Source organism: Ranitomeya imitator, chromosome 3 (genome assembly GCF_032444005.1).
Source record: "Ranitomeya imitator isolate aRanImi1 chromosome 3, aRanImi1.pri, whole genome shotgun sequence".
Taxonomy (NCBI): Eukaryota; Metazoa; Chordata; class Amphibia; order Anura; family Dendrobatidae; genus Ranitomeya; species Ranitomeya imitator.
Window position 1 is genome coordinate 167,216,251 of NC_091284.1, and position 17,564 is coordinate 167,233,814.

The following is a 17,564-nucleotide window of genomic DNA, read 5'->3' on the forward strand; positions in this document are numbered from 1 at the left end:
TTACGAAAGTGGAAATTCTCCTGCCTGCCGCCATATACTGGCAGTATTATTAGGTAGTGTGGTTGCCTGGAACCACATCCAGTATCATCAGCCCAATGATATTTTCAGAAATCATCAGAAATGTGCCCTGTGTAAAAAAAAGAATTGACAAAATCAACATTTTCTTATTTGCTGGAGGTTGCTGACTCCACACAGTGTTGATTTACAACAGTCTGGCATATTCCTTGTAAATGCTGAGACAAAAAAAGCAGAAGATATATATTTAGATGTACTCCATGACTTTGGGTTGGAATTCTGCACCCTTCCTTTTTGGCCAGTTTTTTTTTTGTCTACGCAAGTCCGCACCTGAGTAGATTACTGAAGTTAGTGTTTCATGTTGGTTGATTTTATAAGCATATAAAAAGTGTGATAAAAGGGTAAGAGAAAATAAAGGATGAGCTAATACTACCCGTGCCTCCTAATTTGTGTTGTATTTGGCAGCTCGTCCTCTCGGCCCAAACATGCCAGTTGGCTATCCCTTTGAAACAGGCAAAGACAAGTTTCCGTTCTGTACGATTTATTACCGTACTTGGCAAGTTGACACACAAGTGAAAGTTTAGGAGCTTTTTCTCCCTTGTTGTGGCCTCATGTAATGTGAATTATTGTCTTTGGGTATGTGAGCAAAAATTGTAATCTGACGACAGAAGTGAGGTTTAGTGAGAAGGAAATGGATATTTCCAAAGATCCTCTCATTTGTATTTATCATGGTATGTCAGTATAGCATTTCAGATTGCTAAGAAAAAAAAGGTTCCAAGATGAAGATGGTTAGAGAGGAGCATTTTCTCTGGCAGATTTTAGAAACCCCTGTTGCCCTTTCCACACAAAGGATGGCATTGCTAACCAGACTCCTTGTGGAATGATAGAAAGGTACTCAATTGATTTACCATTTTTTTTTCTATTAAAGTGAGAAAAATAACAGTCCCCTTCTGTTTTTTTTTCTTTTTCAGTTGAGTGCTCGATATACAGATCTATAGTGCTATAGCGGTCCAAAAATATACCGCTAGCAAAGAGGCCGTGGTGCGTAACGGGGGATTCTGACATAGAAAACGACACAACTATTGTAAATGTCATAGGGATATCAAGATATGGGTCTGGCTGTGGAATTTTAAAGATCTTAGCTCACGATGGACGTTTAAAGGGGTATTCCCATCTCCAAGATCCTATCCCAATATATAGTAGGTGTAGTAATAATAATATTTACAAATACCTCCAATTAGAAATGTAGTATAGTTTTTCTTTCTCGCTATGTTTCTTTCTTGATGTGCAGGCATTGCAGGACCTTAGGTATCCATGGTTACAACAACTTATATAGTGAGTTATTTAGCTAGTGGTCATAACCATGGATACCTAAGGTCCTGCACATGAGGAAATAGACAGTGGATCAGAAAACTATACTACATTGCTAATTGGAGACATTTGCTAATATTATTATTATTACTAACCCTTCTACATATTGGGATAGCATCTTAGAGATAAGGACACTCCCTTTAACCCCTTCATGACCCAGCCTATTTTGACCTTAAAGACCTTGCCTTTTTTTGCAATTCTGACCAGTGTCCCTTTATGAGGTAATAACTCAGGAACGCTTCAACGGATCCTAGCGGTTCTGAGATTGTTTTTTCGTGACATATTGGGCTTCATGTTAGTGGTAAATTTAGGCCAATAAATTCTGCGTTTATTTGTGACAAAAACGGAAATTTGGCGAAAATTTTGAAAATTTCGCAATTTTCACATTTTGAATTTTTATTCTGTTAAACCAGAGAGATATGTGACACAAAATAGTTAATTAATAACATTTCCCACATGTTTACTTTACATCAGCACAATTTTGGAAACAACATTTTTTTTTGTTAGGAAATTATAAGGGTTAAAATTTGACCAGCGATTTGTCATTTTTACAACGAAATTTACAAAACCATTTTTTTTAGGGACCACCTCACATTTGAAGTCAGTTTGAGGGGTCTATATGGCTGAAAATACCCAAAAGTGACACCATTCTAAAAACTGCACCCCTCAAGGTACTCAAAACCACATTCAAGAAGTTTATTAACCCTTCAGGTGCTTCACAGCAGCAGAAGCAACATGGAAGGAAAAAATGAACATTTAACTTTTTAGTCACAAAAATTATCTTTTAGCAACAATTTTTTTATTTTCCCAATGGTAAATGGAGAAACTGAACCACGAAAGTTGTTGTACAATTTGTCCTGAGTACGCTGATACCTCATATGTGGGGGTAAACCACTGTTTGGGCGCACGGCAGGGCTTGGAAGGGAAGGAGCGCCATTTGACTTTTTGAATCAAAAATTGGCTCCACTCTTTAGCGGACACCATGTCATGTTTGGAGAGCCCCCGTGTGCCTAAAAATTGGAGCTCCCCCACAAGTGACCCCATTTTGGAAACTAGACGCCCCAAGGAACTTATCTAGATGCATAGTGAGCACTTTGAACCCCCAGGTGCTTCACAAATTAATCCGTAAAAATGAAAAAGTACTTTTTTTTCACAAAAAAATTCTTTTAGCCTCAATTTTTTCATTTTCACATGGGCAACAGGATAAAATGGATCCTAAAATGTGTTGGGCAATTTCTCCTGAGTACACCAATACCTCACATGTGGGGGTAAACCACTGTTTGGGCACATGGTAAGGCTCGGAAGGGAAGGAGCGCCATTTGACTTTTTGAATGAAAAATTATTTCCATCGTTAGCGGACACCATGTCGCGTTTGGAGAGCTCCTGTGTGCCTAAACATTGGCGCTCCCCCACAAGTGACCCCATTTTGGAAACTAGACCCCCCAAGGAACTTATTTAAATGCCTAGTGAGCACTTTCAACCCTCAGGTGCTTCACAAATTGATCTGTAAAAATGAAAAAGTACTTTTTTTTCACAAAAAAATTCTTTTCGCCTCAATTTTTTCATTTTCACATGGGCAGTAGGGTAAAATGGATCATAAAATTTGTTGGGCAATTTCTCCCGAGTACGTCGATACCTCATATGTGGGGGTAAACCACTGTTTGGGCACTCGGCAAGGCTCGGAAGGGAAGGCGCGCCATTTGACTTTTTGAATGGAAAATTAGCTCCAATTGTTAGCGGACACCATGTCGCGTTTGGAGAGCCCCTGTGTGCCTAAACATTGGAGCTCCCCCACAAGTGACCCCATTTTGGAAACTAGACCCCCCAAGGAACTTATCTAGATGCATATTGAGCACTTTAAACCCCCAGGTGCTTCACAGAAGTTTATAACGCAGAGCCATGAAAATAAAAAATAATTTTTCTTTCCTCAAAAATGATTTTTTAGCCTGGAATTTCCTATTTTGCCAAGGATAATAGGAGAAATTGGACCCCAAATATTGTTGTCCTGTTTGTCCTGAGTACGCAGATACCCCATATGTGGGGGTAAACCACTGTTTGGGCGCACGGCAGGGCTCGGAAGGGATGGCACGCCATTTGGCTTTTTAAATGGAAAATTAGCTCCAATCATTAGCGGACACCATGTCACGTTTGGAGAGCCCCTGTGTGCCTAAACATTGGAGATCCCCCAGAAATGACACCATTTTGGAAACTAGACCCCCAAAGGAACTAATCTAGATGTGTGGTGAGGACTTTGAACCCCCAAGTGCTTCACAGAAGTTTATAACGCAGAGCCATGAAAAAAAAAAAAAATTATTTTCTCAAAAATGATCTTTTAGCCTGCAATTTTTTATTTTCCCAAGGGTAACAGGAGAAATTTGACCCCAAAAGTTGTTGTCCAGTTTCTCCTGAGTACGGTGATACCCCATATGTGGGGGTAAACTACTGTTTGGGCACATGCCGGGGCTTGGAATTGAAGTAGTGACGTTTTGAAATGCAGACTTTGATGGAATGCTCTGCGGGCGTCACGTTGCGTTTGCAGAGCCCCTGATGTGCCTAAACAGTAGAAACCCCCCACAAGTGACCCCATTTTGGAAACTAGACCCCGAAAGGAACTTATCTAGATGTGTGGTGAGCACTTTGAACCCCCAAGTGCTTCATAGAAGTTTATAATGCAGAGCCGTGAAAATAATAAATACGTTTTCTTTCCTCAAAAATAATTATTTAGCCCAGAATTTTTTATTTTCCCAAGGGTTACAGGAGAAATTGGACCCCAAAAGTTGTTGTCCAGTTTCTCCTGAGTACGCTGATACCCCATGAGTGGGGGTAAACCACTGTTTGGGCACACGTCGGGGCTCAGAAGGGAAGTAGTGACTTTTGAAATGCAGCCTTTGATGGAATGGTCTGCGGGTGTCACGTTGCGTTTGCAGAGCCCCTGGTGTGCCTAAACAGTAGAAACCCCCACAAGTGACCCCATTTTAGAAATTAGACCCCCCAAGGAACTTATCTAGATATGTGGTGAGCACTTTGAACCCCCAAGTGCTTCACAGACGTTTACAACGCAGAGCCGTGAAAATAAAAAATCATTTTTCTTTCCTCAAAAATTATGTTTTAGCAAGCATTTTTTTTGATTCACAAGGGTAACAGGAGAAATTGAACCCCAGTAATTGTTGCGCAGTTTGTCCTGAGTATGCTGGTACTCCATATGTGGGGGTAAACCACTGTTTGGGCACACGTCAGGGCTCGGAAGTGAGGGAGCACCATTTGACTTTTTGAATACGAGATTGGCTGGAATCAATGGTGGCGCCATGTTGCGTTTGGAGACCCCTGATGTGCCTAAACAGTGGTAACCCCTCAATTCTACCTCCAACACTAACCCCAACACACCCCTAACCCTAATCCCAACTGTAGCCATAACCCTAAACACAACCCTAACCGCAACACACCCCTAACCACAACCCTAACCCCAACACACCCCTAACCATAACCACAACCCTAATTCCAACCCTAACCCTAAGGCTATGTGCCCACATTGCGGATTCGTGTGAGATATTTTCGCACCATTTTTGAAAAATCCGCGGGTAAAAGGCACTGCGTTTTACCTGCGGATTTTCCGCGGATTTCCAGTGTTTTTTGTGCGGATTTCACCTGCGGATTCCTATTGAGGAACAGGTGTAAAACGCTGCGGAATCCGCACAAAGAATTGACATGCTGCGGAAAATACAATGCAGCTTTTCCGCGCGGTATTTTCCGCACCATGGGCACAGCGGATTTGGTTTTTCATATGTTTACATGGTACTGTAAACCTGATTGAACACTGCTGCGGATCCGCAGCCAAATCCGCACCGTGTGCACATAGCCTAATTCTAAAGGTATGTGCACACGCTGCGGAAAACGCTGCGGATCCGCAGCAGTTTCCCATGAGTTTACAGTTCAATGTAAACCTACGGGAAACAAAAATCGCTGTGCCCATGCTGCGGAAAAACTGCACGGAAACGCAGCGGTTTACATTCCGCAGCATGTCACTTCTTTGTGCGGATTCCGCAGCGGTTTTACAACTGCTCAAATAGAAAATCGCAGTTGTAAAACCGCAGTGAAATGCGCAGAAAAACCGCGGTAAATCCGCCATAAATCCGCAGCGGTTTAGCACTGCGGATTTATCAAATCCGCAGCGGAAAAATCCGCAGAGGACCAGAATACGTGTGCACATACCGAAACCCTAACCCTAGCCCTAACCCTAACCCTAGCCCTAACCCTACCCCTAGCCCTAACCTTAACCCTAACCCTACCCCTAACCCTACCCCTAACCCTAACCCTATTCTAACATTAGTGGAAAAAAAAAAATTTCTTTATTTTTTTTATTGTCCCTACCTATGGGGGTGACAAAGGGGGGGGGGTCATTTATTATTTTTTTTATTTTGATCACTGAGATAGATTATATCTCAGTGATCAAAATGCACTTTGGAACGAATCTGCCGGCCGGCAGATTCGGCGGGCGCACTGCGCATGCGCCCGCCATTTTGGAAGATGGCGGCGCCCAGGGAGAAGACGGACGGGACCCCGGCTGGATCGGTAAGTATGATGGGGTGGGGGGGGATCGGAGCGCGGGGCGGGGAATCGGAGTGCGGGAGGGGTGGAACGGAGCACGGGGGGCATGGAACGGAGCACGGGGGGGCTGGAACGGAGCACGGGGGCTGGAACGGAGCACGGGGGGTGGAACGGAGCACCGGGGGGGGTGGATCGGAGTGCAGGGGGGTGATTGGAGCACGGGGGGGTGATTGAAGCACGGGGGGAGCGGACAAGAGCACGGGGGGGAGCGGAGCACTGGACGGAGGGGAGCCGGAGCAGTGTACCGGCCAGATCGGAGGGCTGGGGGGGCGATCGGTGGGGTGGGGTGGGGGCACACTAGTATTTCCAGCCATGGCCGATGATATTTCAGCATCGGCCATGGCTGGATTGTAATATTTCACCCGTTATAATAGGTGAAATATTACAAATCGCTCTGATTGGCAGTTTCACTTTCAACAGCCAATCAGAGCGATCGTAGCCACGAGGGGGTGAAGCCACCCCCCCTGGGCTAAACTACCACTCCCCCTGTCCCTGCAGATCGGGTGAAATGGGAGTTAACCCTTTCACCCGATCTGCAGGGACGCGATCTTTCCATGACGCCACATAGGCATCATGGGTCGGAATGGCACCGACTTTCATGACGCCTACGTGGCGTCATGGGTCGGGAAGGGGTTAATAAGGCATATCTACAGAACCCTCAGGACCTACACCTATCTCCAGCTAAAGGGTCTGCCAATCCCACTCAGTGACAGGGGCCAGCTCTCGCTTTCTGCCTTACATAATAATACACCCCAGTAGGTAGATTTTCTGAATGTGTGTGAGAAGAATACGATGACTGTTGAATCATGTCTGCACCATGTTGCTGACTATATGCGGAGTCATATATTTGGATAGACAAATCCTGACTGTTATTTCCTGCTGCCTGAACAGCAAGTGAATATTTTTGTGGTATTTTGCCTGCTTCGCTGGAGAACCCTTATATAATATAATAATTTCTCACGTCATGGTGCTGTGTATGGAGGCCATCTGTCCCTCGTTACATGAATCCATAACTATTCTGACACTACAGTTTGTTTGGGGCTCATATATGCTGCGTTCTCCACACATGGGGGCACATTCATTGAAGGGACACTGTCACCTGGATTTGGAGGGAACAATCTTCAGCCATGGAGGTGGGGTTTTGGGGTTTTTGATTCACCCTTTCCTTACCCGCTGGCTGCATGCTGGCTGCAATATTGGATTGAAGTTCATTCTCTGTCCTCCGTAGTACATCCCCCGGCGATAGGTCATTTGAGTAACACACAGGTGCTCTGGTGCACATCCCTATACAGAATAGCGGCAGATGTTTCACTTATGTACAGCATTATACATAACATAGCGCTATACGAAGTGAGATTAATTGTCCCAAGGGACCACATGACAGACCGTGACTATTGTGGAGGCTGAACCAATTGACCCACCACACAATATGAGCTCCACATAGCCCAATCAATCAACAAGCAAAGTAATTAACCTATGGGGCCCTTATACTTATAAACCATAACAAAAAAAACCTCAATAGATGATCAGAAAATATGTGATGAATATATATAAATATATTCAATATGTATTTGTCAAATAAAGAAATATATCACACACACACACACTCTATGTGGCCTGAACAGTTGTGTACTTGGCTTAATAGCATCTTCTTCCGACGCATTTTCCACCTCTTTTGGTCATTCAGGGTTTTATCAGGGAATTCCTTCAATCGGGACAAGAAAAGGAGATCATAAGTTGTAACGCAAAGAATATAACAGCGCACAGGCAATATGCCTCCACACAGCACTGTACATACAGTATGAAACCACACACAGCCCCTACAACCCTACATACAGTGTGAGCCCCCACGTAGCTCCGCATATATACAGTATGAGCCCCCATTTAGCTACCTGGCTACAATATGAGAACTGACATAACTCCCTATATACAGTATAAGCCCGCACATAGTCTCCTATATAGTGTGTGAGCCTGGACATAGCCTTCTATATACAGTACGAGCCCTCACATGGCCTCTATACAGTGTGATCTCACACATAGCCTCCTGTATACAGTATGAGCCTATATATATATATATATATATATATATATATATATATACAGTATGAGCCTGTACATAGCCTCCTATATACAGTACGAGCCCGCACATAACCTACTGTAGTGAGCCCCCATATAGGCTCCTATATACAGTGTGAGCCCATATATAGCCTCCTATACATATGAGCCCCCATATAGCCTCCTGTATACTGTGAGCCTGTACATATCCTCCTGTATACAGTGTGAGCCTGCACATAGACTTCTGTATACAGTGAGAGCCCCCATATAGCCTCCTGTGTACAGTGTGAGCCTGTACATATACTTCTGTATACAGTGAGAGCCCCCATATAGCCTCATGTGTACAGTGTGAGCCTGTACATATACTTCTGTATACAGTGAGAGCCCCCATATAGCCTCCTGGATACAGTGTGAGCCTGTACATAGACTTCTGTATACAGTGAGAGCCCCCATATAGCCTCCTGTGTACAGTGTGAGCCTGCACATAGACTTCTGTATAAGTGAGAGCCCCAATATAGCCTCCTGGATACAGTGTGAGCCTGGACATAGACTTCTGTATACAGTGAGAGCCCCCATATAGCCTCCTGGATACAATGTGAGCCTGCACATAGACTTCTGTATACAGTGAGAGCCCCCATATAGCCTCCTGGATACAATGTGAGCCTGCACATAGACTTCTGTATACAGTGAGAGCCCCCATATAGCCTCCTGGATACAGTGTGAGCCTGTACATAGACTTCTGTATACAGTGAGAGCCCCCATATAGCCTCCTGTGTACAGTGTGAGCCTGCACATAGACTTCTGTATAAGTGAGAGCCCCCATATAGCCTCCTGGATACAATGTGAGCCTGCACATAGACTTCTGTATACAGTGAGAGCCCCCATATAGCCTCCTGGATACAATGTGAGCCTGCACATAGACTTCTGTATACAGTGAGAGCCCCCATATAGCCTCCTGGATACAATGTGAGCCTGCACATAGACTTCTGTATACAGTGAGAGCCCCCATATAGCCTCCTGGATACAATGTGAGCCTGCACATAGACTTCTGTATACAGTGAGAGCCCCCATATAGCCTCCTGGATACAGTGTGAGCCTGCACATAGCGTCCTATATACAGTATGAGCCAGCACATCCCATATACATATTAATAAGAAAAAAAACCACTCTCCTGGTGCTCTGGTCCCCGAGGCTCCATTTGTAGTCTGGCCAGCGTGAGCATGCTAGCGTGATGACATCCTCACGCCTCCGTCAGTTGATGACATTGTGCTGGCACTTCACAGCAGAGGCGACGGGAGCTCCCCTGGAACTTTGCTGCCATTCTGCATCATTGGTAGCGAAGCGCCAGGAAAGTTCCCTGCAGGGATATGTGTGCCACAGATGACGGCGCACAAAACATAGAAGGCTTGGAGACCCCCATTCTACTTATCGTGAAGGCTTCAGTGATGGGGCCCCAGCTTTCATACATTTATCCCTAATGCTGAGGATAGGTGATACATTTTTGTCATGGGATAACTTAATTAAAAGGTTCTTCTCATAAAATATTATTGATGACCTATCCCATGGATTAGTTATCAGTATTAGATTGGTGGGGTCTGAAACGCAGCCATACCCACCCATCTGCTGTTCTCAGGTGGTGGCATTGACCAGGTGTAATCAATGGCAGGGCTGATCAGCACAGCTCCACCAACTGTTTAGTGGCAGAGGATGGGTACTACTGATCTGCCGCCACTGAACAGTTGCCAGAGCTGAGAAAAGCTGATCAGTGGGTGGGTGCCACGGCAGACTACCACAGATTTGAAATTATCAACCCTATAAGCTATTATGTTTACGTTTTCCCCTTGAGCCAAAAATGACTGTGTTAATGGAAGAACTGCTTTAAAAAAAACACAACAGTTCAGCTAAAATTTTGATAAATGTGGGCTGGCGGTCGGGCATGTTTTCCGCAGTTGTCATAGAAATGTCTCCTTTGATTTTCAGAAGTGGAATGTTCATTGGCAATTTCAAGTCAAATTACAACTCGTCACTGTCACAGCCGCTGCGATAATTAACATCTCTCATTATGTTCAGGAATAAACTGCAGCATTCATTGCTTTTCACATGCAGTGCAACGTTCAGCAATCTGTCAGAGACATTGGAATATCAGAGTATTACATGAAATTACGTGATGTACATTCTCCCTCCTCCCGTGTCCTCTTCTTTAATCTCTAGATGGCTGGGTCCCCTTTGTTTGATTATCTTGTAATGGAGTTGCCAAAAATAATACCTTCAGGGTGGATAGAAATGCTTACCAATTGTAATTTTGCCTCAAACGCTATGTTGTATCAAAATCTCATACAAAGCAAGTGACATGATATGGATTTGTTTTGTTTTCTCGGAAAAAGCCTTCATGGATCTGGCATATTCTAAGTGATAATCTGAAGCATACATACCTAAAAGTAGAAAGATGCCTTAAGGCCCCCATACACATTGGAGCAAAGTTTTCATGACCCTTTGATTTTGGTAAGACCTCTATGGGGGGGATCCCAACTGTCCTGTAGCAGATAATGTCCAGGAAACCTTGCCAGCGGAGGTGGTGAAGCCAAGGCTGGCGTTACGCCTACTGTTCGACCCACAGCCATCTCAGCCGACTCTCCCATATATTTGATGTTAAAAACTTTACCCAGTGTTCATGTGTTTTCAGTGGAGAGAAAGGATAAAGTCACTGCCAGACACCATTGGCAGCAACATATTTCAATAAAAAGGTTCAGGTGTTGAAATTCCAAGAACCAAATCGGTCCTCTCCGCCTACATCACCTCCCATGGTGTTTATTCTTTAAGGCCGCTTTAACACGGGAGCCCTTGTTCGGCAAAACACTCCTGTGTTCTCGATGAGGAAGGTACCGACTGACACCTCAGCCGGCGACTTATCTCAGGGAGAACGATCTGATCAACAGCTCGAAATCAGACCTGACCAATCAACATCCCTCCAACCATTGGTCAACCAGCTCCTCTGCACACATTAGACTGTCGGCTGAACCCGTCAATATCAGCAGGTTCGGCACACATTAGTCTATGTGTATGGGGGCCTTAAGTGTTCATCTGTATGGAAGGTCAGAAAAGCTCAAGTTTACAGGCAACTTTAAGTTGGAAATAACGGTCAATTTGACATGTTATAAGACTAGACCCCGTATGAAGATGTATATAAAAATATGGGTCTTTTGCTGGTTTTATAAATGTAAAGACCACCTATCATGTGCCAATAAAACGTAAGTGTCTTATCTGGTCTAAATGATGGTGTTCTGAATCTGGTGATGGTATTTTTTTTTTCTCCCACCCCATGCTTCTCCTTTAATCATATGGCCTCCACTTCCTTGTATGTAAATGTAGTCTTGTCAGCCAAGTGGGCGTGATCCAAGACAGAGAGGGTAATATCTTGGGTATGGAAACAAAAAATAACATGAGATTCGGAACGGCAAACCTCGTAAAATAATAATTATTACATATTAATGGCATTTCTAAGGTTCTTTTTAAAATAAAATGGATCAGTTTGCTTTTACAAAGTTTTTGAAATGCATAGCAAATAAAATATATACTAGTATTGTTCTAAGGTAGTAATTTTTGCAAACATTCTACTACAAGCACTGGTCTAAAAGAAAATGGAAAGCATTTCTTTACAATGTGTGATGAACTCGTTGCAAAATATTTCCATTGAAATCACTGGTTTAATTCTGGAAGTCTTCGATTTAGCAACAGATAAATGAGCGTTGCCTTGGGAAAATAATCTCCTGTTTTCATGGTTCTAGTATTTTTAGCCTTTTCTCTTGCACATAAAGGTCCACTGCAGTCAAAAGAGCAGTCATTCACCAGTAAACCGTTCTCTATGTTCTTGTGTGGATTTCACCAGTCCTCTGCATCATATGCATCCACTGATGGAGGAGACTCCTAGATACTCTGTGGCATCCCTCAGTATGTCTATCCCTGGCATCAATGCTGCTCATATAAGCAGTTGTGAACAGGGCCCATAGGTATGCCTGTTATTAGAGGTGGTGTGAATTTCTTCTTTATTTTATGAAGGCTTTCATTTAATAACCATTTGTTTGCTTTGAGCTGACGTCTTACTGCCCTGGTGCTTCAGTGTAATGTACAATAGTCTGTCAATAAATTCTGATAATATACTCTATCCACTTCCAGCTTCTTCTCTCAGCATACGGTGTCTTTCCAGTCTCCTGCTTCAGAACAGCTCTGCGATCTTTCTGAACCACTGAGGTACTTTTCGTTCCTTTTTCATTCACTTTTCCTCCTAGTGTTTGTGCTTTGCCATGGACACGCTACTTCATCATCACTTAATTCTTCAGTTTCCAAAAAGCCATTAATATTCACCTGTTAATGATTGTACAATTTTGGCTTCTTGACCAGACTGCTCTCCGGACACATCTGTTTTAGTAAATACTTGGGTTCTCCATGAAATATCAGTTCTAGTACTTTTCTTTTAATTTTGTGTTGTGCTGTCTCCTCTGTTATTCCTCCTAGAGATTTGTTTATAAGGTGACCGTTGTGTATTACCTTGTCAATGAGATGTCTACACTACCAGTACTGATGGGCCAGTGTCAGACTCTGTAGGGACATACCCCAACTGCAAACATCAAGGAATAATAGAGGAACAATGCATTAAGAAAATCTGCAGAGGAATTGTTACACTTTTGTCATGTGATTATTTCCAAAAATTGTCACCTCCATAGAGCTGATAAGTTCTCTGAGTCCAGTGTTGGCTACATTTGTTCTGTTAAACACCTCATCTTTCATTATGTTCTCTTTCATTATGTTCTGCTCAATTCACCAGTACTAGTGTATATGCACGTACACGTGGTTTATCTTTACTCTTACATTTTGTGACTGCCTTTATGTTTTATTTTAGGATCGTAGAGAGAGAAGATAAAAGTGATCTTGTGCCCATAAAGGAGACTATAGTGTATGAGAACAATAGGAAGGTGCCAAATGAATCCTTTGAAGTAACAGATACACTCAATGTTCCCCAGAAAAGTAGGGCTCGTTCTGGAACACTGCCCAGTGATTACAGATTTGCGAATGAAAATGTAAGGTTAAAGGGCAGAGATATCAGCTTCTCAGCTGTGCCTATATCAGAATCTCATTCTAACACCGGAAATTCCACACATCCAAGAGAAGAATATCGGAGGGAAGAGCCCATACTAGTCAACAAGAAACGTGGACCTGCTCCTCAAAGACCACCACCTCCAAAACTAGACAAGTACTGGCGGCAGAACGGCTCCACATCTTCTCTAGCAACTTCTACCGAATCCTTACTGACACCATCTCATGGGAAAAGTGCATCTTATTCCCCAGGCAATGCAGATGTTGTGAAACCTCAGACAACACCTGTCCACAGTCCCGGGGGTCCTTCAGATAAACATTTAAATGTCCTTTTGCCCAACCCTAGACTTTCTGGGTCATCCGAGAATGTCAGCCAGACCCTAGACAAGAAGCACAACAGTTCTAAGACTGAAGAGACAAAGGCCTCTTACCTTCAGAAACCTGCGATGGAGCCCTCACGATCACCATCTCCTCAATTTGCTCCTCAGAAGCTTACGGATAAGCCTCCCCTTCTAGTCCAGGATGAAAGCTTGGCAAGGTATTGTATGCAAACAGAGAAAAGATAAACATAAAGCCAAATTATAGTTTTCCTTTTCTGATTTCCGTTATTGGGTTTTTCCTAATGTAATGTAATACTTTGTGTAATTCTATATAGTTCACCATTCAATTTGAATGAAAGGAAATTAACCTTGACAATGAGTTTGAAAACCTCTAATTTTGTCATTTTGGGTTTTTTTGACAGATTTTTAGAAACCGCTTAAAGGGAACCTGTCACCCCCAAAATGGAAGTTGAGCTAAGCCCACCGGCATCAGGGGATTATCTACAGCATTCTGGAATGCTGTAGATAAGCCCCCGATGTATCCTAAAAGATGAGATAAAGAGGTTAGATTATACTCACCCAGGGGCAGTCCCGGTCCGGTCCAATGGGCGTCGCAGTCCAGTCCAGCACCTCCTATCTTCATCAGATGACGTCATCTTCTTGTCTTCACGCTCCGGCTCCGGGAAAGGTCAGAGAGGTCCGGCGCTTGCGCACTGCAGTACTTTGAAGTACAAAGTACGCCTGCGTCGGAGCGTGAAGACCAGAAGAGGACGTCATCATAAGAAGATGAGGCCCCGGACCGCGACACCCATCGGATCGAACCGCCCGCCCAGGTGAGTATAATCTCACCTCTTTTTCTCATCTTTCAGGTTACATCGGGGGCTTATCTACAGCATTCCAGAATGCTGTAGATAAGCCCCTGATGGCGGTGGGCTTAGCTCAACTTCCATTTTGGGGGTGACAGGTTCCCTTTAAGAAACGTGCTTAGAACAATTAGGGTATTTACTAATCAATACATTAAACTGAAGCCATTATTGCCTATGGCTCCCTAGATTGGCACAATGTAAGAAGCTATTAACCCCTTAGTGACAGAGCCAATTTTGTACTTAATGACCAAGCCAATTTTTTTACAATTCTGACCACTGTCACTCTGTCACTTTATGAGGTTATAGCTCTGGAACGCTTCCAACGGATCCTACTGATTCTCAGACTATTTTTTCGTGACATATTGTACTTCATGTTAGTGGTAAAATTTATTCGATATGCCTTGCGTTTATTTATGAAAAAAAAAACACCTTTAGCAAAAATTTTGAAAAGTTTGCAATTTTTAAACTTAAAATTTTTGTGCCCTTAAATCAGAGAGTCATATCGCAAAAAATAGCTAATAAATAACATTTCCCACATGTCTACTTGGCATCAGCAAAAGTTGATCAGCGATTTCTCATTTTTCTAACAAAATTTACAAAACCATTTTTTTAGGGACCACCTCACAGTTGAAGTGAGTTTGGGGGTTCAGTATAACATAAAATACCCAAAAGTGACACTATTCTACAAACTGTACCCCTCAAGGTGCACAAAGCCACATTCAATAAGTTTATTAACCTTTCAGGTGCTTCACGAGAGCTAAAGCAATGTGGAAGGAAAAAAAAAAACATTTTACTTTTTTCACCAAAAAATTTACTTTGGAACCAATACCCCATATGTGGGGGAAAGTCACTGTTTGGGCTCATGGCATGGCTAAGAAGAGAAGGCGCGCCATGTCATGTTTGATGACCCCCTGATGTACCTAAACAGTGGAACCCCCCCCTCCATTCTAGCTCCAACCCTAACCCCCGACACCAGCCCCAAGCCTAACCCCCGACACCAGCCCCAAGCCTAACCCCCGACACCAGCCCCAAGCCTAACCCCCGACGCCAGCCCCAAGCCTAACCCCCGACGCCAGCCCCAAGCCTAACCCCCGACGCCAGCCCCAAGCCTAACCCCCGACGCCAGCCCCAAGCCTAACCCCCGACGCCAGCCCCAAGCCTAACCCCCGACGCCAGCCCCAAGCCTAACCCCCGACGCCAGCCCCAAGCCTAACCCCCGGCGCCAGCCCCCAAGGCTAACTCCCGACACCAGCCCCCAAGCCTTAACCCCCGACACCAGCCCCAAGCCTAACCCCCCGACCCTAGCCCCAACCACAACCCTAATGGAAAAAAATACATTTTTTTTATTTGACTATTTTTACCTAACTAATGGAGTGATAAAGGGGGGATTGATTTAAAATTTTATTTTACTTTGATCACTGTGATAGACCCTATCTCAGTGATCAAAGTAAACCAATAGGAAAAATCTCCTATTGTTGCCGGGTGCTGGCCGGCAGATCTCGGTGGGCGCACTGCGCATGCACCCGCCATTTTCTTTCCGGAAGAAGATGCTGAGGGACAGAGGGACACCAGGGGGGCGGAGGGCCCCATTTCTCTCTCCCCTGATGTGCTAGAGCATATCATAAGAAAGAGAAATAAATGAGAAATCAGACTTTTTTTTTTATTTGCGGTTTCCGTTATTCTATGAATAACGGCGATCGCAATACTGGGGACAGTAAAAACTGACCTGAATCATGCAGTCGATTAGCATATACCATCCCAATAGAGGCTTTGGGCTGTATTGGACTATGGACACATTCATCTTATGTGTCAGGAGTTTTATTGGCATACATGCTAAAGTTAAGGAAAAAGCCCACATCTTGGTAGAGTATGCTTGTTTATTTCAATGAGGGAAGAAAGACTAGCTGCCGATACACGATATTACCTTCCAGCCACAACATCCTATTATTCCAGTTCTGAAATATTAAAGGGATGTTTAATGACCTGAGCATATCACTTCTTGGCATATGTGCATCTACTTTGTATAAATAGGCCTTTATCATGCAGTTCAGTGGATGAACAAAAGCAGAGATTGCCGGTGATGATGACCGTAAAAATATTTTTTCATAGCAATGTTGCATTTTTAGTCATATATGATAGTGAAGGGTTACATCATTTACATTCCCTGAGTATCCGCGTGAAATGTACAGTGATTCAAGAGCCTCGTGTTACAAACGGCTGGAAAATTTTGTCCGGAAAAACTGAATGTTTTTCCGTCTGTTGTTATTAAACCCTCTTATTGGCATCAAGCATCTGGGTTTTTTCTTTTTCCAGCTTTCACTTAAAAAAAAAAATGAAATAAGGGAGAAATGATTATCCTTGGAAAGGTCATTTAAAGATCACATATGGTGCTGGAGCCATAAGAAGTGGGTCTTCTAAGTTCACAAGACTGGTTACCACTGTTCAATGTCAGTTGCAACTGCTCAATGTACAGTACATATATATTGTACTCCAATCGAGAGCATCTGCTAGTGGCTATTAACATTGAACTGTAGACGTTAGTGATATATATATATATATATATATATATATATATATATATATATATATATATATATATATATATATATATATATATATATCCTGCGCATATAGTACCAGGAGTCAAAAATATGTTTTTCCTCCTAGTTGTGAGGATGCAAGGAACCAAAATTACTGATGACTGTGTTAATTGTCTTAAAGGGAACCTGTCACCCCGAAAATCGCGGGTGAGGTAAGCCCACCGTCATCAGGGGCTTATCTGCAGCATTCTGTAATGCTGTAGATAAGCCCCCGATGTTACCTGAAAGAGGAGAAAAAGACGTTATATTATACTCACCCAGGGGCGGTCCCGCTGCTGGTCAGGTCGGATGGGCGTCTCTGGTCCGCTGCGGCACCTCCCATCTTCATTACAAGACGTCCTCTTCTGATCTTCAGCCACGGCTCCGGCGCAGGCGTACTTTGCTCTGCCCTGTTGAGGGCAGAGGATAGTACTGCAGTGCGCAGGCGCCGGAAAGGTCAGAGGCCCGGCGCCTGCGCACTGCAGTACTTTGTCTGCCCTCAACAGGGCAGAGCAAAGTACGCCTGCGCCAGAGCCGTGGCTGAAGATCAGAAGAGGACGTCTTGTAATGAAGATGGGAGGCGCCGCAGCAGACCAGAGACACCCATCCGACCTGACCAGCAGCTGGGTGAGTATAATATAACGTCTTTTTCTCCTCTTTCA

At 43.8% G+C, this 17,564-nt stretch overlaps 1 protein-coding gene across 6 annotated transcripts in view; it reads left to right on the forward strand.

Moving 5' to 3' along the window:
- SHROOM2 (shroom family member 2) overlaps positions 1 to 17,564 on the forward strand; it is a 215,854-nt gene that overhangs the window by 186,625 nt on the left and 11,665 nt on the right. For 3 of the 6 annotated variants that reach the window (XM_069761588.1, XM_069761592.1, XM_069761590.1), the window contains 2 exons: positions 12,220 to 12,294; positions 12,944 to 13,675. In XM_069761588.1, the coding sequence (XP_069617689.1) occupies positions 12,220 to 12,294; positions 12,944 to 13,675 (807 nt within the window). The remainder of the gene's footprint in view (positions 1 to 12,219; positions 12,295 to 12,943; positions 13,676 to 17,564) is intronic. The other 3 variants (XM_069761589.1, XM_069761593.1, XM_069761591.1) reach the window with 1 other exon arrangement.